Here is a 25,524-nt window from a genome sequence, read left to right as displayed (position 1 = left end):
TAGATTACTGTTATTAAATAATAATCAAACTGTTAAGGGGGTCTTGAAAGTATTACATTCAATTTAGGAGGCCCTATAACAAAAAAGGTTGAGAAGTACTGTCTTAGAACACCAATACCTACGCTCAAAATCAATATTCGATAATATTATATGAAAAATAATTATGTATTATGATATATGGAGAGGTATACAGTATGAATGGTATGAAGTATGAATGGTTAAACACATTGTTAAGTGAATTAATAATATAGTTTACTTTACGAGTGCCTTACTCGTGTATTAATCAAACTACAATGACACGCTCTGTCAAATATGTACATAAAACTTTGTTCGTGGCAGTTACTGTGGAATTTTTATCATGTCTTATTTTGAATAAATTAATATATCTTTCGTTGTTAAGTTTTTTCTTTGTATTATATATATATAACTAAGGGCCTATTAAGTATAGCCAGTATAGATAACTTGAATAAATGGGCAAATATAAATTCAATAACATCCATTATTTATAAACTTTAAAAAAACATTTATTCATCCATAATTATTATTCAACATTGCTCTGGGTTAATATGGAAATGTGGAATATGTTTATTTAAAACATATTTTACCATTATATAGTTATGTAAATATTATGTATGTGTATAATTATTGCAATTATCTCAATTATTAATAAAAAAATATACATAATATATATAAATAAGAAAATATTAGGTAAACAAATATATTTGAGTTATATTCAATGATAAATCGTTAACCTTTTATTAATCACTAAATAAATATCAAAATATTATAATTTATAATCATGATTATAAGACCAGAATATTATCTTATTGATTTTAAATATTTTTTTTTTTTTAATTTTAATTTTTAAATAGATTGATCTTTTGTTAACGCATAATATGAAAATAAGTTGATTAATATTTTAGTTTAAATAGTAAACACATATTATAAAAGTATCAAAATGTTTTACTTTTTTTTTTTTTATTTAAAGGCTCATTATTTTTAATAAGAATAATGAAGATAAGTATTAAGTATATCATACTAAATAAGTTTTAACGAGACAAGTAACAACCAGATATCAGGACATTGCGTGTCACAATTTACTGTATTATTAATAATAATAATGTAGACTAACAAACATATCTTTGTTAAAATGTTAAACTATGTAACGGTCACACCATACACTAAAAGAGTCCTTCTAAGGAAAACACAATTCGTCAACCAATCAGAATGCGGCATTGCAAGAAATAAACGTAGCCATTGACCTAGAACCAAATTTAAGCTCATCTGGCTACACAACAACCCTGTGAGTACAGCCATGGTTAGAAGTGGTCAGAACGAATATAAAGAGACCCTCTCCATGACCGTGACTCATAAAGTCAGAAAATAACTGCCAAATCCGTCCCGACAGTAAACACAGCTTATACGGTGACACATTCAAGGTTTAATAGTCGGTACTACACTCAAACTGACTTACCGACCAAGACATTATACCTTCTCCTCGACATAATTCCTTTGAGCAAGTTTTCAACATGAATAACACTCGAAGACAATAAGAGAAGAGAAAGACCTCCAGAACAACCAGACGCTGACGAGCAGTAAACCGACTTGCTAAGAAGTCTACAATAGTGTTTTTTAACCTGTGTTCGCGGAACCCTAGGGTTCAAAATAAATATCACTTACGGGTTCCGCGAAAATTTAAAATCGCAAGAGAGAGAGAGAGAGAGAGAGAGAGACCGTCGGCGACCGATACTTTAAAGATAATTTTCAAAGTGGTTCAGCATGAAAAAATATTATTTTTTGGGGTTCCGTAATATAAAAAAGATTGAGAAACACTGGTCTACAGGCCTATAGTGCTGTTCGGTGATATTGACGCCGGTAGATACGACTATCAGCACATCAAAATTCCTCGGACAAACCTGTAACCAACACATCCGAGCATCGCAAACACTCCATTTGTACGAGAGCAAAACGGTTTAGGTTAGGTAAAACAATCGGAAAGCCAGAAATCCTCGCAAAGACCGTTAGTAACCCATACGGGCATCGCCACACATACCTTCCATGTGAGTCGACTCCGCGGATAACACTTACAGTGGTAAATAAAACCTGGTCGCTGACAACAATTGACCGAGAATATCGGTGTCGCCAATTGTTGTACGCATACTATTTTAATAGACAGTATTTTCAAATTCTCGTTATTTTTTTATCACCTAAGTTCTACGAAGGTATTTACTTTTTCCAAGTTAGAATTACCTTTTTCATTTGTAAATTTATTACTTAGCAGTTTATTTTTCTGTGGATAATATGTATCAGAGTAACAACTCAAACGGAGAGTTTTTGATTTTATTAATTTAAGGGCTGAAAAGGTACATGGCAATGTACTTATAAGACAGAACCTATAGTAGTTTTAATTTTTTAGTGATAAATATTTATTGATTAACATAATTGATTAACATAAGCACTATATCTATAAAATATTAAATTAGCTATTTTATACTTTAGTAAAACCATTTTCAAAGATAATATTTTCAGCATAAATATTTTAACAAATTAGAAATCCGGTTCGAATTTAGTATTAACTGTATCAACATTTAAAAAAAAAACTATCCAATGAATATATTACATTACAAATGGGACCTTATTTAAAAAACAGGAGTTTGTATCACTATTTAATTACTATAAGTTCTATGTAAAACACACCTTGAATAGTAGGTACACAGAAATTCAAGAATTCAAAATATCAGTCTATGATGAAAATATTAAAAATTTAAAAATCAGAATTTGAATAAATTAATCATATACTTAGAGCTCATTATTACTCGTATAACTTATATTTATATCGTGATTTTTTATTTTTTATTTAAATATGTTATAATTTAGTTGTTAAAATAAATCATTTATCATTATTATTTTATATAATTAAATTTTATTTTACATATTAATAAAAAATATTTTTTTGTTATAAGTTAATTAGATACACAGAACGTATAGCTTTTATTATAGCACCAAATAAAAGTGTTTTTTTTTTTTGTTTTTTATATATTTATAGACCTTATCGGTATTTTTAAATGTTATTTGTATTTTTGCTCACCGTGTAAAAGATGATATTATAAAGGCATAAAATAAAGAAATATTCAATTCTTTTGCAGTGTCAATAGGATATATGTACCTATATTATACTTATACATAGGTACTGAGTGATGATCGATATAATATGAGTAGAATATGTAAAGTAGTAAACATTACTTACTAAGTATCAAGTCTGTGTTAAAAGTACTGAAATTGGGAACATTGTAGAAGTTAATATTTTTCTTATCTTATACCGACTAATATTAAAATCCATATGGTGTACTATAAAAATAATATTATTGATAACCATTATATTACCTACTATTTTACTAAAATGTTCATATATTATATTTATTAAACACCTACGTAATATGTATGTTATAAATTATAATACCTATAATAATATGCAGTTTTTGTTGTTCATTCTATAAATATATATTATTCAGGTGATAACAGATATTTGTTAAAGTAGTGATCGGATGGGAATTCATTGCCCACCCAACCTGAATTAGTGAATCCTCACGCGACACCGTATGCTTAATATTATTTGCATTTAATTAAACCACTTAAGTATTATATGATTTGATTGAAGTTTATATGTTGTAAGACTAAATTTTTGACTGTTGTTTAAAACTTTAAACAATATTTAAAAAATAGTAAAATATTTCAATTTTTAATTTTAAAAAAATAATGTTTTTACTTAGTATTTTACGAATATTTATTATTGGGTGTGATTGTTGTCAATTTTTCTCTAATATTACGATAAATGTTTTAAAAATGTATATAATTTATCATATGGTAATAGAAAAATCTGGTATAAAACAGAGTTTCCTTTAACATGATTACCCATAAGAAATTAATATATATATTATATTATAACATGGTTTATTGTGTTATATTTTATATAAAACTATTTTTATCATTGTAACATTATATGAAGTTTTTTGGGTGAGAAAATTGCAATTAAATATTTCTGGTTATACGTTGTTGAATATTTATCCAGAGTTAAAGCACGTGATAACTTTAATATTACCGCCAACTTAAAATTTAGTGAAGACAGAAAACGTGAATGCTAAAGTTTTTATTTTTATTTTTTTCAATATTTATTATATTGATTTTTGTTTACAATATTATAATAATATATATCACTGACATTTTTCATCTCACGGGATAAGTTCCTAATAGAGGTGTTTGAATGCTGTCTGTTTTGTGTACGTACCTACAGAATATATACACGCATAAACAGGTTTGACACATTCGAGTATAAACATATTGCAATAATATTTTTGGTTGTTGTATTAAAATATGAATATGACATATACATGAAAAGCATTCCATTGAAAACTTTAAAAGAATTTTATAATACGTTGCAGAAAAGGTAAAGGACAAAATTATACATAGTGGTATCAATTGTATTATACAGGGCTATTCAAAATGATTCATTTTATTTCAAATGCTCATATAACTTTATTTTTAAGTTTAGAAATTCGAGGATTTTGACAAATTTTATCAAGATTTGAATTTGAAATGCTTATAAAAAATTATATAGTAAAATATATCTTTAAAATGTTATAATATCTTCAGTAAAAAATCGTATGAGGAATCTTGTATTCAATTTTGAAGCGTATAGACCGAGTGAAAATATCATATATCCACAGTTATAAGTTTTGAAATTACAACAAAATAAAAAATAATATTTTTCGAAAACTTAAATTGCATAAAAGTTCCATTCCAATTCAATTTTTTTTTTTAGTTTTATACACAATTTTCAAATGTTCATTATTAAAAATATTATTTAAAAATATTATCCTAAAGCTCTTCAACTAGATTATTTTTCCTATTTGAAAATATATTTAAGTTGAAGCTTGAACCAATTTTTTTTTTTTTTTTTATTAGGAAAGAGCCCTCGGCAGCATAGGCCATTGGGCTTACAAAATATGAATAGCTTAAATTAAATATTTACAGTAAGAAACATAAACGAGAGAATTGAACCAATTTTGTTACTTCAGAAGACGAAGAATAAAAATAAAAAATAAAAGTAATAATAATAATATACATCAAATAAATTAATACAATCATTTCTTCACCAAGCATCTAAAATGCGTACTATTACTCATCAAATCGTAATTTAAAAACACCACAGACAAAATTTGACAATGCTCATAACTTACTTCGATATTAAAATATAAAAAAAAAATACATGAACCTCAGATAATATTTTTTGATTTATATTTTTTAAAGTAGGTCGAATCAAAGATATCAAGAATAACAAATAAAAATGTATTCTTCTTAACGTAAAATTGTATATGTTTTACGTTCAGTAAAGTGGAGTGAAGGATACTTTAACCACTAAACACGTATAACAATTGTAATTCTTTTTTTTTCAACCAACATTTGAAAATACATGGTAAAATAGTTTACTATGGAGAAAATAATTTTTGTTTGAGTCCTTTCTTATTGTACGGTATTTTCTAATGTAAAATAACTTTAAAAAATAGAAGGCTATTTTAAAATAATCAGTTCTTTTACTTAGAAAATACTCACATTTTGTCATAATACATAGTTATCTGATATCTTTAATCAACTGAATATAACAAGTCTATGTTTACCAATTACTTACTCTAAAAAGATATCCAGAAATCACACAAAATACCTCTAAAATGAAAGTAATGTCCTAACAGTAATTTAAATATTCTGCAAAGTTACTGTAATTTCCACTTTAGAATAGAATCTCTCATTTATCAAACATAATCGGACATTAGTTTAATGATATTCAATAATCGTATATAAAAATACCAACCATGAAAAGAAAACTAACAGAATTTATAAAATTATACATTATACCAGGGTATAAGGTGTAACAAAAAGATATGACGAATTGACGAATGAAAAATATAAAAACATATAAAATATATGAAATTCTGTCATATTTTTCTGTTACTATTGTATATAATTCTACATAGGCACAAGTTGTGCTGCACAATACTCTTTAACTATTAACATTAATACAATGTACAACAAGTTAAATATTATAATTATAATGTTTTAGTTCCATTATGACAATGGTATTAACTTCCTCCTAATTGATCCATTCCGGCTTGTAAAAATATTTTGTGTTGCCTATTAGCAAACGAGTTATCACAATAACCATAAATGAGATTAAGGAAAAAATGGTTCACGCTCAGAATTAAGTTTTAATTTAATTCCAGGGCTCAGAATATTATGCATCGTATATGTATTAGGTTTTTGATTACAATAGCATTATTTTTATCTTAAACATTAAACTAAAGCTTTTTAGAACAATACAACGTAATTGGCTATCCAGGGAAGTGGCTAAATATGGGGGGATGGCTAAATGGTTTTTCTCAGTTACAAACAATTATAATATACTGAATCGGTTTATAGGTAGGCACTGTTTTTATACTCATCAACGATTTATATATTATAGGTCTTTAATAACTTATTAAATTTCTTAAAATATAATATTTTTGGACAGCATAATCTTTGGTATCTGTTTAAAAAAATTATTACACACAGACACAGCTTTAAGTCTATACATTATATTATAAATACCGATAAATATAATTTTTATTCATTCAATTAACAATATTAAAAACAATTTTTTTTTCATTTTCTTTTGATATTTGATAACATTATTTTCCAATTCAAAATGTGTTAAAAGCAATTACAAGATATTTAAAAGTAGTTTTTACAGAAATTTTAAAATATCAAACATACATAAGCACATTATTTTAAATAGATATTTGAAGTTAGACATATTGTAAACATTGGATAATAAAGATACGAAAAAAAAAATTTTCTTTCAATGATTTTAGACTCCAGTTATTTTGTTTTTATTCAAAAAATATTAATTTTATAGACTTCTTTCCATTTCTCGTATGTTATTATTTTCTATACAAAAAGATATATTTTACAATATATTCAGATTTAAGCTATGATGTTGTAGTTATACATATACCATGAACCTATATTCACAGTGTATAAGTTTATGTAAGTATATGTAGTTATATATATGTAGGTGTATGTAGTTGTATATATGTAATTTATGTAGTTTACAGTGATAAGTTTTATAACAGGAAACCACCACAACACACTTAAAGGCCCTTTCCAGAGCCATACACAATAGATAGTAAAACAATTGAATGTAATAACTAATATTCAAAATGTAAACTACTAAGTAGACAAAAGTGCCACACCATCGCAATATAACAACACACATAGCTGATGGTGTAGTTTTTTCATATATCAGACTGTGCTGTAGTGCACCAATCATAATAAATTGTGTATTAGGTGTCCATTTAGCATATATACCACGCTTGGACACTTTGAAAAGGCCACTATGGTTAAATGAATATTATACCTACCATTTAACAAGAAAATCTCAATTCCTTATCCAAAAATATGTGTTTCATACAAATCATGCTGTAGGTAATCAACAGAAAATTATTATGATGCACTAAAAGATAATTAATCTCTATCACTATAGATATAATGTAAGCAGCTTAGCTAATTGTACCTTATATATTGAATAATATATATGTAAATTTGACATTTTAATTACATTGATAAGGTTATATGATTTTTTGAGTAGGGAGGAATAAGTATAAAACTTGTTTTTGCGGGGCAAATGTAAATTAGGTTATCTTTTTTTTTGTAAACATGGTTCTGAAATTTTAGGTTAAAAAATGGATAAATATTGTAAACTCGGCCTGAAAATTTAAGATATTAAAAAAGTTTGGTTGTAAACTTGGTCTGATAATTTCGGCCAATTAAATATAATAAGCACGACATAGGTAATTTAATCTGCAAGTAATAAATAACGTATCTATATCTATGGCGCTTGTAATTTTATTTGACCAAACATTAAAATGTATGGTTGCCGGTTCCACGTAACACAAGCTTGGTTTAGGAATATCAACAAAATGGATTAAGTATCGACTAAACAACAAATGATATGGAAATAAGCAAATTATTGATTAATTGTTATGGATTAGTGTTCTTAGAGACGGAAAATGTTTCAAACTTTTTTACTTTAACCCTAATGGAACCTGATGATAATTGAGTTACTAAATTCGTAGATTATTTACTCGACACATACCTAGGAGAAAATGCTATTTTCGCACCTGATGTGTAGGCCTGTGCATTAGTAGATACATATTTAACAATTAGAATGCATGTGATGCATGCTCCTGGTGTCCTCTGGATAATTCTAAATGGTTTTCAAAAATACTATAAAAAAATTGTACGTATATTTTACGTGTCATTTATTTTTATCTAAAAAAACCCAGGGCTGAGTTTATTTAAATAATTTTTTCTCTTATTGCCGACTTTACAATCGCCCACAACTTATTTACGAGCATTTACCTTTTTTACAACTCGTTTGTGCAAAAAACATAACTCGATTACATACATATATTTTGGCTACCTGCTGTGACAAAAATCACTAGTATCATAACTCTATTGTGCACACATATTTCTTCTCACTCTAACAGGCTTAGGACTGTTTATCAATCCGTGATAATGTTTTTTTTTCTAGATGCATACGATCTTCGTAGCAGATTTACATCTAAGTTCTAAGTTTGTTGTAAAATTCTATGTATTTTATACTCGAAGCGTATTGATTTTTTTTTGTTTTACATATTATATACATATCATTTTTTGCACTACGTTTAACGGTACTTCTGATGATTTTTAGTGTCATTGTTCGATTATTATTCTCCTCATGATTATGAATATTCGTTACTTTTATTAGTTTGTTTAATTCATTAATCATAACACTCGCAGTACATTTTTATTAGTACGTACGTCTAAAACTTGAATATACACTCACTTAAATACAATATTCACTAAATTTATAATCATCGATATTCATCGTTTTTCTCACCGAGTTTCAAAAATATTAGATATTTCTACGTCCATAGTAAAGTGGTCAACATACTAGTCATCGCTGAACTGAACCATAACTATTGAAACTGTACTAAATTTAGTTAATTACGGAAAATCTAAAATTATTACATCTACACAATTGGTTATAACTTATAAGATAATATTGCTTTAAAATATTTTATAGTTAGTACTGCAGTATGTGACAATATAGTTTTACATGTGTGTGAATGTATCTTTGTGTGCAAACGAGTTGTCTGTTTCCAAGTAAACAACTGATTTCGTTGTACGCAAGCGAGTCGTAGATTATTAGGTAAACATTTTTGACGAAGAAAAACAGACGGAGATAGGTCCAAAATGGATCATAATGGGATATATCGAGGCGAAAGTGAACATTTTTTGTAGGTTTACAAATGGTGATTATTTCAGAGATGAGGAAATAACTTAAGGTATGGAGCCACACACTTATATTATTTTATATTAAGAATGAGCGATGAATATTTTGTATTGGTATTATAATAATATAATATGTGTGAATAATATGTTGTTTTTTTGTGCTGATGTCTCCACTATGAACAATGAAATATTGAAATTAAACTTATAAACGATAACGGTAACTAGGAGAAAATTTGATTTGGATGGTACTTTTGGAAAAATTAACATTAAAATAAGACCACTTATTTTCAAATTAATTTCGAACTAAAAATAATTGTGGAGAACTTCCACTCAGTTATTGAACAATTTTGAGAATTGGATTTTTTTAAAACTTATTTTAGATTCCTACAGTAGTTTGAGAACTAAAGAATTTGGTATGTGTATGACATAAACATATGATTCTATCATTATATACTTTTCAGTTATCAGTTTACTATTAATTAAATTTGCCAGAATTTGGCAAATTATAACTCATCATTTTAAAATACAAAACATCTATATAATAATATATTAATCAATTGTTCTTTTTATTTTTTGGCTAATAGCATTCAATTCTTATACTTGGAATGATACAGCTCATACAGATTGGATACCTGATGACGTGTTAACAGTGACGTACGAAGATGGTAAATGGAGTAAACCATACTACGATTGTGGCGGTGGAAATATTTGGATGCTTACATACACTGTTCCATTTTTCGGTTACAAAGATGGAAAATATTTTTTCAAGTAAGATAAAAATAAATATATTTGAAGTTCTGGTTACCATAAAAATTTATTTTATATGATTTTAAATAAATTAAAAAAAAATTTAGAAACTTCAACTGATTAATGATCATAAAATGAAACGTTAGATTTTTTTATCATTATTAATTTCAATTTCAAATTGAGAAAATTTAATAATTAAACTAAATTAATGTTAAAAGTTACTTTTATAGATGATATTTTTCTTTTTTTTTTCATACAGTGGACTTAACTGTTTATGAGACGTGAATAGATTTATTTACTTTCACATAGGTTTTAGTAAATAAATGCCTACGTAATAATAATAAAAAAAATTCTTTAAATACGTGTTTTTAAGAATATTTTTCAATGAACTGAATTAATATTTGTTGATAAAATGAATATATTAAGCAAACAAAATAAAAAATTGAAGAAACCCCTATGCTTGATGTGGATTCTGAGTGTACCATCTCTACTTCAATAATTTATTTAAATAACTCTATATGTTATACATTAGGTTGAATAATTTTGAAAAATAAATCACAATGTTATATTATATATATATATTATATTATTATTATTGCTATCAACTAATAAGTAACAACAATATACATGTACTGTAGAATGGTATGGAATAATTTCATGGTATATACAGTTTAATATTAGGTAGTCTAACTATTTCGATTGGTAGTTTCTTTGGGGATGTAAAAAAATAACTTGTTAGATAAACCCAGGTTTTACTAGTTAATGCTAGGTTTTACGGTTTGTACTCAGTAAATGATGAAATTCTTAATTTTATTTGTTCTTTCACTTAGTAAAAATTGATCATTACATGACACATAATATTTAAGCGATAAGCTGTGTAAAAATTATAATTATACATTATAAAACAAATAACTGACAGTTGTTTAAATTTTTATACAAAATAAAAATGCATTTAAAATAGAGTAAAATTGGTGGGTTGTTAGAAATAATTATTTAAATTTTTATTTATTGCTCATGTTGTACTATTATGGCATTTTAAATGCATTTTTATTTTGTATTAATAAGTTTGCTTTAATAATATATAATTATATTTTTTACGCAACTTATCGTTTAAACGTTGTGTGTCGTGTATCGATCAGCTTTTACTAAGTCAATTTGTATATCCTAGTATGTACACAACGTGTTAAGTGAAATCCCAGATAAAATTAAGAATTTTTAGCATTTACTGAGTACAAACTGTAAAACCTAGGTTTACTTAGTGATTGGGCATTTACGGTAACATATACATTATAATATTATATTATAAAATATTCGAGTTACTTTCAGGAAAATCAAAATTTGTTATTTATAAAATTATATTTGTAATTTCAGTGTCCTGTATTTTTCTTATAAGATATTGCGACAATAATTTATCTGATGCATAGTTGTCTGTTAAGCTAGAAATATCAAATTGGTTTTAAAATGTATGAATATAATAATATGATAGTATGTAAAAAAATTAATTTAAGTTAAATAGTGATAAATGATAACCTAACCAACTATTACTATGTGGTATTCAAAAATCTAGCTTAAATTTTATATTAAGAATGTATTTGTAATGAGTAAAATAAAATTCTCTATATTGTTATCTAGTAGATTTTACCAATCATTTAAACTATAATTCCCATCGATTTTGTATGAAATATTGTTCATATTATTGATGTAAGATTGACAGAATACATTTTTAATTATAAACTCTATAGAGCATAAAGTTTAAGTAATAATGTCTAAGCAAACTTTTATATTTCTATTTATAATTCATAATTCAAAATTTTTATTCGTTCTATTTAAACATTTTTATTTTTCTAAATTATAATATTTTTGTTAACAAATTGTCACTTTTTGATACCTAGTCCATTTTATATTACTTTAATACTGCACTTGTTATGAACTATTCAATTGCCATGTTTAAATATATATATATTGTTATTTACTTTTGCATATAAGTAAGTTGTAGAGAACATTTTATGAAGAGTATTTTTTATGAGATTATTAAGATTTCGACGTAGTGTTTCATTGGTACCTAATAAATAAAATATGGTTTTAAATTGAATTAGATACATAATAAGTAATGAACTGAGATGAATATATGGCATAATACCGAGATTTAAGTAATTAAACAATAAATATCATTTTAGAATTTTTTTAATATCATTATTTGGTCATTATTATGATATAATATTATTTTTATCTCAGAAAATAATATTTGATATAACAAGAAAATTGTATTTAATGATCAAAAATGTTTTCTCAGCATTATTTTTAAACCATCATAAAGCTCTATAGAACGATTTTTGTGGTATAGTTTGTGGTTAGTCATGTTAGAAATAATAGGTACGTTACCATTGATTGTAAATCTCAGTAGAGAAAAGCGATAAAAAATATAATTGAGTCATTAATGTTATTTCTTTTTAATCACTTTTATTTCGTTCATTATAATTCACAAACTTTAATATTTTTGATATTGAAATTGAAAGCATTAAAACAAATCTTAAGTCAAGATAACGTTAACAATTACATTAAGTTAATCTTTTTTTATACAACTCCAATACAATTATCATCACTATTTAAGTGTATGAAGCTATGATTCCCGAATTTGTTGCATGCAATTTTATTTTAGAAGTGTGCCATGATTTTTACTCACAAAAGTACGTAGTAGTATAATAACTAATAATAATAATAATAATAATAATATTGTTCTGCATTTATAAAAGATTTTGGGAACCATTTGTGTCAAGCAATATACAAAATATAAAATATAAGTATACATTTTGAAAAATAAATTTGAAAAATGTCCACTATAATATAAGCAGCTGTATATTCGGTACAGTTCCATGGATTGCAAAAGGAATTTCATTCCAAACAACTTTTTAATAATTAACATAATTTTAACTATGGTCGATTATATTTTACAATTAATTATTAACAGCAATTTGTTTATAACGGGCTACGAATTCCTATAAACTTTAATAATATACTGGTACAAAAAACTCTATCTTTATATTTTAAATCAAAGACTGATGACTAGTTTTAAAGTACTTTAAATTTAACTTTTTTTAAATGAATTAATTAAATTATTACAGAACAAAAATAATGCTATCACCTATGATGAAATTTTTCAATATTAAAGATTAGAACATAATTGTTACCTAATTTTTTGAAACTCAAAAATCCTTTAATATTAAGACAATTTAAATAATATAGAAATTTTCCAGAACATTACATTTTATTAATTAATTTAATAACATGATAATATGTAGGTATATGAGTGTAATTTACAATGACATTCGAATTTTTAAGGTATCTATTTTGTTAAAACTCTATTTTAGTTAAGATAAAAACAATATAATGAATGTTTTAGAACTATAAAACAACTACAATTATTCTATCACGAATTTAACAAAAATAATTATTTATCTTTAGTTATTATTTTTAAAATTAAAAGGAAACAATATTTTTTATGAACAAAATATTTTTGTTTTTATTTTTATTTTTTATAAACTCGTAGTTACTTGATTAGACATATGCATGGAAAATTAAAATAAGCAAAAACAAATCAGTTCAAGTTAATTTTACTCTCAACCATAACGATTGGGACCAACTATCCATCAATAACAAATCGATACCAATTTAAAATGGACTAATTACTTAGGAGTTCATTTAAGAAAACAAATAATTTGGGCCTAACATACAAAAAATAAATTAAAACAATCTAAAACTCGCCTACATCTTCTTCGCTCATTAATATTCCCCTCAATTAGCCTAAAAACAAAATTCTGATATACAAAACAACTTTAAATAGTCTCTGGTTGTATGGTATTTAGATCTAGAGCCAATCTAACCCTCTAACACAAGACCAATTCAAACTTTTCAATCCATAATATGTTTTAGAAAAATCACTAAAAACTCATGATACATGACCGACAATGACATGAGTAGGTTCTATGACAAATACAACATAACAAAAGTTGTATTCCAAACTTTACTCAAAACCAGATCCACTAATTTCTCATATGTCATCTAACACCATTCTCAACAGCACATAAAGAAAATTCGAACAAAAATGTCCGAGAGACGATCTTTTTTAAATAATATGTAATAAAAAATTATTGTTTCACATCAAAACCCATCAAAGTAGAAGGTTCTGTTGCTGAACAGTTTAACCTCAAGTAATTCAAGCCAACGCTTATATTATATGCCTTAATTTCATTAATTTATTATACTCATTTGAATAATTTGTAAATTTAGCGATCTCTCAATAATGATTATATAAAAAACAAGTATTACTAAGTATTTTATGAAGGAATCGTAATTATTTTCAAAATTCGTTGTTTCTGTTTTCTATACACATTAGTGAAATGCTTAAGCAGCAAATTCTGACTTCTGAGTATAATAATATGTACTAAAATCAAAATATATTTAGATTAAGTTCTTGTAATAATTAGTTCGTTATAAAAATATTGCATAAATCTAATAGCGTGAAGTAAGTTTTATTGTTTACTGACTAAAATTATCATACGTAGACATTCCATAATTGACATATTATTATTATTATTATAGTGAATCATTTTTTTGTTTTGTTACAAAATATGCATTACTTCTACGTCTGAAATCCTGTAGTTTGTTTCTACTTAAATACCTGTTATATTGATAGTTGATACAAGTATATAAAATTAATATCTTTTCAATGTCGGATTATACAGATCGTTGTACATTTTAAATGTATTATTAGTTATCATTTGTATTACATTTTAAACAATTGATTTTAGTGGATGATAAATTAAATTTTTTTAAATTTTATTTATTGCTTCTTATTTCTGAAAAATTATTATTTTTCTTTTAGATTCTGAGCGATCGAGGAATGTATTGATTTTACAATGATATGTGTATTTATTTTGTGTCTATTATCACGTTTTGGAGCAGTAAAAGTGCTTCGATTTTCGACTTCAGTAAATCGTTCGATCAGAAAGTAAATCCTAGTTAGCAATTTTATTAATTTTATTTATTTATTTTTTTTTTTTTTTGGGGGGGGTCAAAAGTAAAAAATTCCCAATATTTTTCTTAATAATTGGGATAAACAAACTAAAAATTAAGGAAAAAGCGGGAATTTTTAAGTACAATCAATTTCCGACAAAATCGATTTTGGTTTTTGATGTAATATTAAAACAAACGACCATACAATTTTCACCAAATGTTTATATAAGTATAGTAGATTCTATCCACCATGCAATTTCGATTTAAGTTGAACTATTTGTAGGCATATGCAATTTTCAATCACCATTATTAGTTTTTTTTTTTTTTTAAATTAATATCGATAACAATTTATTTGTTGGGTAGAAAAGCTTGAAAATGTTATACAGGGCTCCTAACATTTTGTCACAATAGCAGTTGAAAAATAAGATAAATTCATAGTCAATTTTTTTTATAAGTATTCAAAATTTGAGTTTTGACAAAATACATAAAAATCACAACAATTTGCAAATTATTTTAAGCTAGAAATCCTTAAAAATATTCTCTTATAAATCTAAGATTTGAAAATTTAATACAAGGTTCCTTACAAGCTTGTCAATCTTTATCACAAAAAATTCAAATTAAATTTTTATGAGCATTAAATTTAAATTTTTACAACATTGGATTTTCACTTGATTTCTCATTTAGCGATTTCCTTATTTTGGCGTAAACTCTACAACAAATAACCGCAAATACTTGAAATATTTATTCAACGGTAATATAGGAATTTTCTATATTTGATAAAATTTTCAAAGTATTTTGATTAGTTTTGAGCTGTTTACTGACATTTTAATTTTTCAACTTTTTTAGTTTTTGTTTTTCTATTAATTTCAATAAAGTTCAAAATTTAATATAGGGCTTTCAACATATTATTTCAATAGCAGTTGAAAAATATTAAAAATACATAGGCAACATTTTTTTTTATAAGCATTTAAAGTTCAAATTTTGACTTATTACATAAAAATTACGACAATGTTCAAATTTTAGCATCGATAGAAATTCATAAAAAATAAATCTAAGATTTTAACATTTAATTCAAGATTCCTTATAAGTTTGTCTACCTTTCTACCTTTATCAAAAAAAAAAAAAAAAAATGTCCACCGTAAAGTCAAATATTTTTAGTCAAGTATTAATAATAAATAATAACAATTTATAATATTATATCCCAGACAGATAAATCGCTTCCGCTCAGAATCGTTTTTCGTATACATTGACATAATATAATCATTGGATTCAAATTTAATTCCATCTATTATAGTAATAAACCCACATGTAACCTACTGTACAGCAGAACAACATCCACTTTCCCACTTTTTTTTAAATTAATTAATTTTTAATTGTTTCAATATATTATCTTTGTTTTTACAATGTTTAAAAGATTCTAAAGCAGTGCCATTGTCAAAATCGTATGATAAATTTTAAAATATTGTTTGTTTACCATGACATTAAACACATTAATTCTGTAGGTATTGATTAAGATAAATTATGGTAACGCATAAAATGTACAATTGCTGTGAAAAAATGTATTTCATTAAGCCCAGCATATTGTTTTAATTGATTCTTTAAATATACATAAGCTTGTGGCTTACATGGGAATATCTTGACTTTAAAAATATCTATTCAGGATGTTTAGATACTGAAATGTTATTTTATAAATCGTCTGATTGATAAATTTAAAAGAAAAGTCTATCCCAAGTTGTACACACATATAATATATACACGTACATATAAAAAAGGTGGAAAAAAGAGTACCACTCTGCTATACAGTAGTTGTGAAACATTTCATAGTGGATGGGTTGTAATATATTTGAATTCAATGATAAAAAGTTGTAAATAAAAGTTATATGGACTGCAGTGATAAACTATTCGTTGACTAAATTCTTAGGGTGGATGGATTAGTGTAAGTATCGTAACGAGTAAAGTAAACTTTGAATACTTCATAATGGCGGTGAATGTTAATAAAGTTACTGGACTATCAAGTGGGACGATGAAGTGGCTCATAGAAAATGAAAATATTATTTTATAATCATTGAATTTGTAAATATCTGCAGGTCAACAAAATATTGTATACTTTCCTTACGTATGGTTTCCCTATTTTCCATCTAGTATCCCCTTTCAGGTCACTCAGAGCTAAATTAAATTTACTGGTGAATCTACGTTTTTCCTAGGTCACAACGTTATATTTGTAGTATGGGTCCCGACGATGAACCATTTGATAGAATGTAATGGACATCTCATCTCTAATATCCTATTATCCAATTGATCAAATTTATTTACATTTTATTTTTTTCTAATAGCTTTTCGACTATTTCGATCGCAATTGTGGAGTTCTTCGTGGAATATTGGTGGTCAAGTTTTCAAAAACAATATTGACCTAACTTCTGGTATATGCTATACTCTACATGCCACATGGTCAACCAAGTGAAGCTCTACTCTTCCCCAAAATTTCGCTTTATAACTCGATGATTCATATAACCCTGGCTGGTCACTTGTATGACGTTCAGTGCACAATCAACTTGTATATTACAATAAGCCATATCAAAAAATTGTTTTCCTATTTTCTCAGCAGATTCCTGATACCTCATTTTGTTTGAAAATGTTAAACCAAGACTATTTTTATCCAATCTTTTAATCTTCTATTTTTTGAAATTTACATATTAATTACGTACAATAAAATACAGACAACAAAGATATACAATCGGGTACCATAATCGGATCAGACGATCCATTGTATGAGTCTAGTCATTTACAGATGTATAAATAGTTATTTAATGTTTGTCATTACATTTTTGATCGCTTAAAATAGATTTTTTCAGGTTGATAAACACAATAAAACTAGTGCACAATTCATTCAACAGTATACTACCTAACTTGTATGAGCAATTATTTACCAAACTTGTAGTAGATATTTGTATTTGTCTATAAACTCTATAATTGGTTTAAAATAAGAAACACAGTTGTAACGGGGCTACCATGAACGATGCTCCGTCACTTTTGATAAAATATACAGGAATGTTCTTGTGTAATTGCAATGTTATATTTTACATACAATTGATATTTACAAATTAAAATGGGAGTTGATTTCACGCGTCCCCGTGACTGTAGGTCTTAGTACTCGGAGACGAGGCTATCTTACATTGACGAGTGTTTGGTCCTATACATATTACAATGACGGGACGACCTGGGTGGCTATGAACAGCCCGCTCGAAAAAGTGGCGTCGATCTATAGTCCCGGGCAGGAAGCGTAGCCTAGGCAGGCGCGCTTGGGAGACCTATGCGTCGTTAGTGGGCTTGATAAAGGCCATTTTAGTTTCCGTCGAATGCGTGTAGATCTTGGTTTTTGGGCTTTTTCCGGAGCTCCTCGACCTGGGCTCCCAGGATCTATCAGCGGTCTTGGCTTCAATCGGCTGATCTCCGGTGTGTCTATGTTTCGGTCCGGGGATGGTTGGGTGGTCCTTCTTCCACTATAATATGCGTCCTTTATTGACCGCTACGATAATCGTCTACCGTCTAGCGTGCGGCGTGGGCTGGATTGACCCGGAGATGTCCGTGGACGATGTTGCAACTTCAGTTGGTGGATCCGGTTCACAGACACGTTGGGTCGGTTTAGCCCGGGAACGGGCTGTTTTATGTTATGCGGTCGCATCTGGCTCTGACGCGACTCCTTGTGCGATCGTCAGCGTCTACGAGACCGTATAGTCTCAAAGCGTCGGTGTGACTGTTGAATACTGTCCCGATCTTTCGGTGATGTTTGCAGCGTGGGTTGGATTAACCGTGAAATATCCGTATACGTTGTTGTTACTACGGTTGGTATATCCGTTTCACAGACACATCGGTTCGGTTTAGCCCGGGTACGGGCTGTTTTAATATTATGCGGTTGGTGTCGACGGTTGGCTATATCGCCGTCCGAGGGTCTTGGTTGTACGGGTCGTGCTCGGGATTCCGTGGGCAGTTTTCCTAAGTGACGGCCGGCTTCGGTGGTTGCAATATTTCTTCTCGGCGTCGGTAGTTTTCCTTCTACTCTTCACTTGACAGTAGAGTGTGTTGATTATTCTGATGTCTTGAGGTGTTGAATGTTGAAGGAGTACTGATAATGAACTGATACTTTCCGAAATTTAGTCTTGCTTGTATTTATTGTACACTTATTCATGTTACTTTATATCGTCATATTGTATGATTTAGTAGCCGTGAAAACAGCCGTTTTATGTGTGGTCGTTTGTGCCGTATCACAGTTTAACAGCCGACTTGTGCGCAGCGCATTTCTCACATGGTTTTTGTCACTTTGTCCACAACTAGGAAACACCGATATAGATAGGTGAATTGGTGGAGGTGACAAATGAGTTCCATTAACGAAAACAGGTCACCGCTGATTGTGTCTCTTATTTTGAACTGAGTACAGGAAAAAAATTAAATGTGCAATGTATACATTTCCCTTTCATTATACATTATGTCCTGGTTATTTGAGACAATTTTTATTTTGGCCGATTGTAAAAAATTGAGCACATTGCCTAGACATTTCATACATTGGCCAATTATCCTATTTTCCCATAACAATAAATATATTTATATATTTAAAGTTCAAGAAATCAGATATTTAACATTCGTTAATTCCTTTATTAATTATTATTTACTATTTATTTATTTATTATTGTCATTATTATTTATGTTTTAGTTATTTTCTTTTAACTTGAATTTTTTTAATTGTAAGGACTTTCCACGCATTACATATTGTAGGTATTATACATTTCTATACGCAATGAAATTTTAAAAATATTTTATCAAAATATGTTAAACTATTTATCTATACTATAGACTTATTTACACAATTTTATGATACATAGTTGACTAGTAATACAAGTAGGGATTTTCAATAAAATATATTTACTATTTGTTTTATTTACATCGATTTCGTTAGGTAATTTATTGTGATAAGATAACTATACTGTGAATAATATATTATACTACCGCGTAAATAATAAATACTACAATTACATATATATACTTATTAACTATAATGAAAAACAAAATGTATTTAAATTTTAGATTAATACAATTTGTGCAGTATATTTTTAATGTTATAAAATATGCTTATAAATTAGTGAGTATTTCTAATTTTTATACAGTTTAGCTATTATGTAAACATTTTAGTTCTACAAAATAATTAAATTAAATCATTAACATCATTGAGAAATTTCCAGAAATGTCTTAAGTATTGAATTTCTAAAATGTTACATCACTATAGTGTTGACTTTTAAGTTGATAACAATGATAATATATTTATTATAGCATGCAATGTTTTTAAGTTCAACCTAAATCCTAATGCCTTACTTAAAGTTACATTAAATATCCTTAAGAATAGTGGTTGTCATCCGTTTTCATTCAGAATCGTTGTTTATATGGAATGATTTATCATTGAATTCAAATTAAACACATCCATTAGTCATTAAAGTTACTCAATGAATAAGTGCACTCAAAACTTGTTATAATATACAGCTGAGAAACTTTTCTGGTTTTTAAAAAATGTTTAGCTCTCAATTCCAATCAAAAAACTTTAAAACAATATCCTTCATTGTGCAAATTCTAATGAAAACAATGACGGTATAATAATCATAAAATTAACTTTTAGTTCTCATTAATTACGCTTAAATTTCCGATATTTGTTTTTAAATAAAACCAATTACTATTGAACTAAAACATTTATTTTATAAATGACGAATCTTAATAAAGATAAGTCTTAACTATAATTATTATGCTATTAAATAATTTAAATTCTAAATGTATGTATTAATAAATAATATGCATATAAAATATGTATTTATTTCTATCATTGTTCAAAATATTAGTTTTCTACTTATTTTGTTAAAAAATTTGGAATTAACGATAAAAATAACTATAGAATACTTGTTGTACGAAATGTATTTTTTTTCAGTGATTTTAGCTATAACTGATTCAATAATAAAATTACATTGTGTTTAACTCTTATATATAAACATAGTGTTCGGCGAGGATTTACCCATTGTGATATCTCATCAAAAAATAATGGAGATATAAAAATTCTGATTTTGTTATAAGACTCAAAGGGATAAGAACTACAATTATTTAATTTTTTAAATTTATTTTAACGTTTTGGCAAAAAAGTTAAAAAATATATTTTTTTATTCAATTATTTCCCAAAAAAATAAATATAACAATTTTGTAGAGTTTATTATTTATTTTTTTTTTTTTTTTTTATTGTTCTTATAAACATCAGCGACAAAGGCCATTATACCAGTTGCTCCACTTGGTGGGAGAAATTAGAACTCGAAACCGCAGAGCGACTTCATTTGGATGTTTGGCTGACTTGCACTCTCTCGGCGCAATTAGTATAGTTACAGTTATTTACACATACCTACATTTTTTTAGATTTTTCTAGTTTTGAAGAAATAAAATATGATAATAACTAGACACTTAAATCGTTCGGCCGGCTGTACGACAACGGGCGTAGTGCAAGGTGTTTAATAATTCACAATTTTTCTCGAAATTAAAAAAAATATATTAAAAATCAGAAAATGTATGTAAATAAAATTTTAAAATGTCAATATTTTCAAAAAAATAAACTCTACAAAATGGCTATCTTTAATTTTTTAAATTTTTTACCAAAATATTAAAATAAAGTAAAATGTAAAATCATTGTAGCTCTTATCTCCCAGTGAGTTTTATTACAAAGCCAGAATTTTGATATCTCCATTACTTCGAAAGATATCGCAAATGGGTAAATCCTCACGAGACACCCTGTATATATTATATAATACATACAATATATGTTATATAAAATTGAACATTAAGTAGAATTAATAAGATAAAACTTTCGACACTACATATTAGAAAATTCCTGAAACATTTTTCTTTATAAAGGTCATTGTTAATTCAAAATAGATAGCTAATGAAAAGTTGGTAATAATTGGGATAAACAAATTGAATAACAGTTATTAAAACTTTGAAAGTCAATTGCGCTGCAGAAGTTTCCATTATAGTTAAATTCGTAGATGTATTAACGTATTGATGATCAAACCAACATTTGGAAAATTTGGAATTTTCTGACTCTGTCTTCATTGTCCATCGATTATTACGCTATACAGTAGTAACTATATCATAATTATATTTCTGTCACTATTCACTTTGTGGCTGTCAAATCTGAAGTGATTTCTCTAACAATCGGATAAATGAACGAATCATTGACTATAATGGTTTATATTTTTATAACTACGTGGGGTAATACTACTATTTGAACAAATGGTACCTACTTTAAGCACAAACCGTGATAACTAGCATTCTCATACAACTTAGTTTATGGTCGTTTCCATATTTGCCACAGTAAAAATATTATATAAATAAAATATGAAATTGTTAAGTGATTTACGGGTATGCATATTGTAACGATTCATACAAGACAGCCAGACATCTATTTTAACTCAATAATGGTTCAACTAAACTTTGGATATACCCGACGATAGTTAACTTGAATCAGGCATAAGTAAGGGTGAAGAGGTGGATGGATGAGGTAAGACACTAACTTGATACGTCACCATGTCAATATGATGATAATATGCATAGGTACCACATATTATGCATACGTTTTAAAAATATATTTTTGTAGGTTCTTTATGTCTATGGAAATGCAATGATGTAAATATCATATTTGTAATTCTAATACTATAATAATAACGAAGTACTGACATACATGTGACAATGCGTAGATAATTAACTTATATTAAATTTGTTCTTTGTCTTCCAACAGTTATAACATGTATTTATATTTTGTAATCAAATCAACTGTGCTTCATTCCCGTATTGTCTGTTTCGTTTTGTCAAAATTACGAGATCAAAGTTACTTTTCCACCTTAAGTAGCCAAGAAAATTATTGAATTATGATGTTGGAATATTAGGGTGAATATGTTACAATTCTGTACACACCTATGAAGTGCAAGATAATTTCTGGCTGTGTGAAATATAGTTATCAATTTATACGTAAGATCATTAAACTGCAAGACACCATATACCAGAAACTTATAAGGTCACCTATATATTTCAATACAACTTTTTTTTTTAAATATCAGATATATTTGAACTGAAATAGTTTCAAACATTGAGATATTTATTATATTCTGTAAAGTAAAATACATTAACGTAATTAAAACATATATTTATATATATAAATAAATGTACGTTGTACAACAAGTATAATTTTTAATGGGCTTGAGTAAGCCAGCTTTTATTATTAGTTTATGTTAAAATGCTGGTGAGATAGTTGATATTTTAATAAGATAGGTATTAAGAAAAAATATAAAAATAAAACTTGAAGTTTATTAAATCCACCGACATTTATTACTTTCTTGTAAGTCATTTTCTTGTTTTCTGAATTCATTGAAATATAAATTAAATATCTGATTCAAGAAATATTATCAAAAGTTCATTTTTTAAGAATGTAATAATGTGTTTTTTTTACCTACCTGTCATCTTCTTTAGAGCAGTAAAAATGCATTGATGACGAACTTTAAACTAAAATTAAATTTTGAAGTATTTGGTACTTTAAGTAAAAATTTCCAGTTATTTAAAAAATAGCTTGGAATGAAAAAAAATGAAATTTACGAAAAATAGGAATTTTTACACTAAACTAGATTTTTTCATAATCAAATTTGGTTCATTAAATTAATTTTACTGGCCATGAAATGTTGCAGAATAGTGCAAATAAATTATGTTTTTTTTTTTAAAACTCATGAAATAAAAAAGTTGAAAGAACAATAACGGTCCAAAATGTTTGCTTACAATGTTCAGCAGCCAATTTTAAAATACTTACACATTAATTCAGATAGTTATGAATATTATGATATAAATATGAATTTAAATCTGATTCAAAACAATGAAAATATATCATCTAAATCAAGATGCAATCCTACAAAAAAAAAACAATAAAATTACATCCTATCTTAAACCTAATCAAAATTAATAAAATATTTTGTGAAATTGAACTATTAAATCGTTAAAATAATTAACGATTCTATAGTGTAAGAAAAATGTGATTTTTATTTTTATATTGATAAGTTTAACTGACTTTATTATAAAAAATACTTACCATTTTAAATAACATTTATTTTAAAAATTATTATTATGTTAATGATTTAATTTCAATTTTTGTATATGCAATGGGTATATGTTTTCTATAACATTCAAATTGTATTATTATTACTATTATTTTTTTTTTTTTATTGTACCATATAAAAGCATTTAATATGATCATCAAATTCTATATTATTTTATTTATTTTTAGGGGTACCAGTGGTATCGATATTGATTTGAGAAGAGTTGACATTGATCAGTGTCCTTTACCACCAGGAAGTAATCATTTTAACATATTTGCTTCATCTGACAAGTGTAAAAAACAAACTACTTACGTAAGTTATTATATTTTATTAATGTAATAAACGTATACTTTTTCATTTATTTTAGATTTTTTCATGAACTATTATATGTGTTATAATTTTTTTTTTTTTTGTGTGTTAATTAAATTACTTTTTCTTAACATTAACATGCAGAGTTCTAATACCTTAGTGTTTCAAATATAAAAATATAACCGTCACATAATAATTTAAAAAAAGAATTAAATTCAACATGCTTGTAATAAATTATTTTTGAAATATTATCTATTTCAAAAGATAAATATATATATATATATATATATATATATATTATATACATATATAGTATATACAGAGCATCCAACGAGGATTTACCCATTGCAATATCACCTGAGATAATAAATATATCATAAATCTGTTTTTTTATTTTATTTTTCATTTTTATATTTTAAAATGTGTCAACATATTACATGTTATTACAAGTTTATTAATACAATTGAGAATTTATATAAGTATTAAATATGGTATGATCAGAAGATATGTGATGCGTTCGAAAAAATAAAGATACCTATTTTATACAATGTATTATGCTGAAAATGTTGATCTTTCAATATTTTATTTTCATTTACCTAGGTAATGGTTTAAGATTCTAAGCGGATCGAGGAATGTATTGATATTACAATGATGTGTGTGCGTGTTTTTTTTGTGTCTTTCATCACGTTTTGGAGCAGTAAAAGTGCTTCGGTTTTCGACTTTAGTAATTCTTTCGATCAGAAAGTAAATCTGGTTGGTACTTTGGGGGGGTCGAAAGTAAAAAATTTCCAATATTTTTTCTTATTAATTGGTATAAATTAACTAAAAATTTAGGAATAAACGGAAATTTTTACGCACAATCAAGTTTCGACAAATTCGATTTTGGTTTTTGATGTAACTTTACACAAAATGATCATGGATACATGACATTTTT

The 25,524-nt window shown here is 26.4% G+C and overlaps 1 protein-coding gene across 1 annotated transcript in view; it reads left to right on the top strand.

Annotated features, from left to right (window-relative positions):
• LOC107169935 (putative G protein-coupled receptor CG31760) overlaps window positions 1–25,524 on the top strand; it is a 112,839-nt gene that overhangs the window by 47,461 nt on the left and 39,854 nt on the right. The window contains exons 3-4 of the mRNA XM_089222180.1: window positions 9,951–10,134; window positions 24,470–24,593. Of these exons, the coding sequence (XP_089078306.1) occupies window positions 9,951–10,134; window positions 24,470–24,593 (308 nt within the window). The remainder of the gene's footprint in view (window positions 1–9,950; window positions 10,135–24,469; window positions 24,594–25,524) is intronic.

This window comes from Diuraphis noxia, unplaced genomic scaffold, assembly GCF_037042655.1.
Source record: "Diuraphis noxia isolate RWA-SAM2 unplaced genomic scaffold, SU_Dnox_SAM2 contig0003, whole genome shotgun sequence".
NCBI lineage: Eukaryota > Metazoa > Arthropoda > Insecta > Hemiptera > Aphididae > Diuraphis > Diuraphis noxia.
This window is presented reverse-complemented; position numbering and strand designations above follow the sequence as displayed.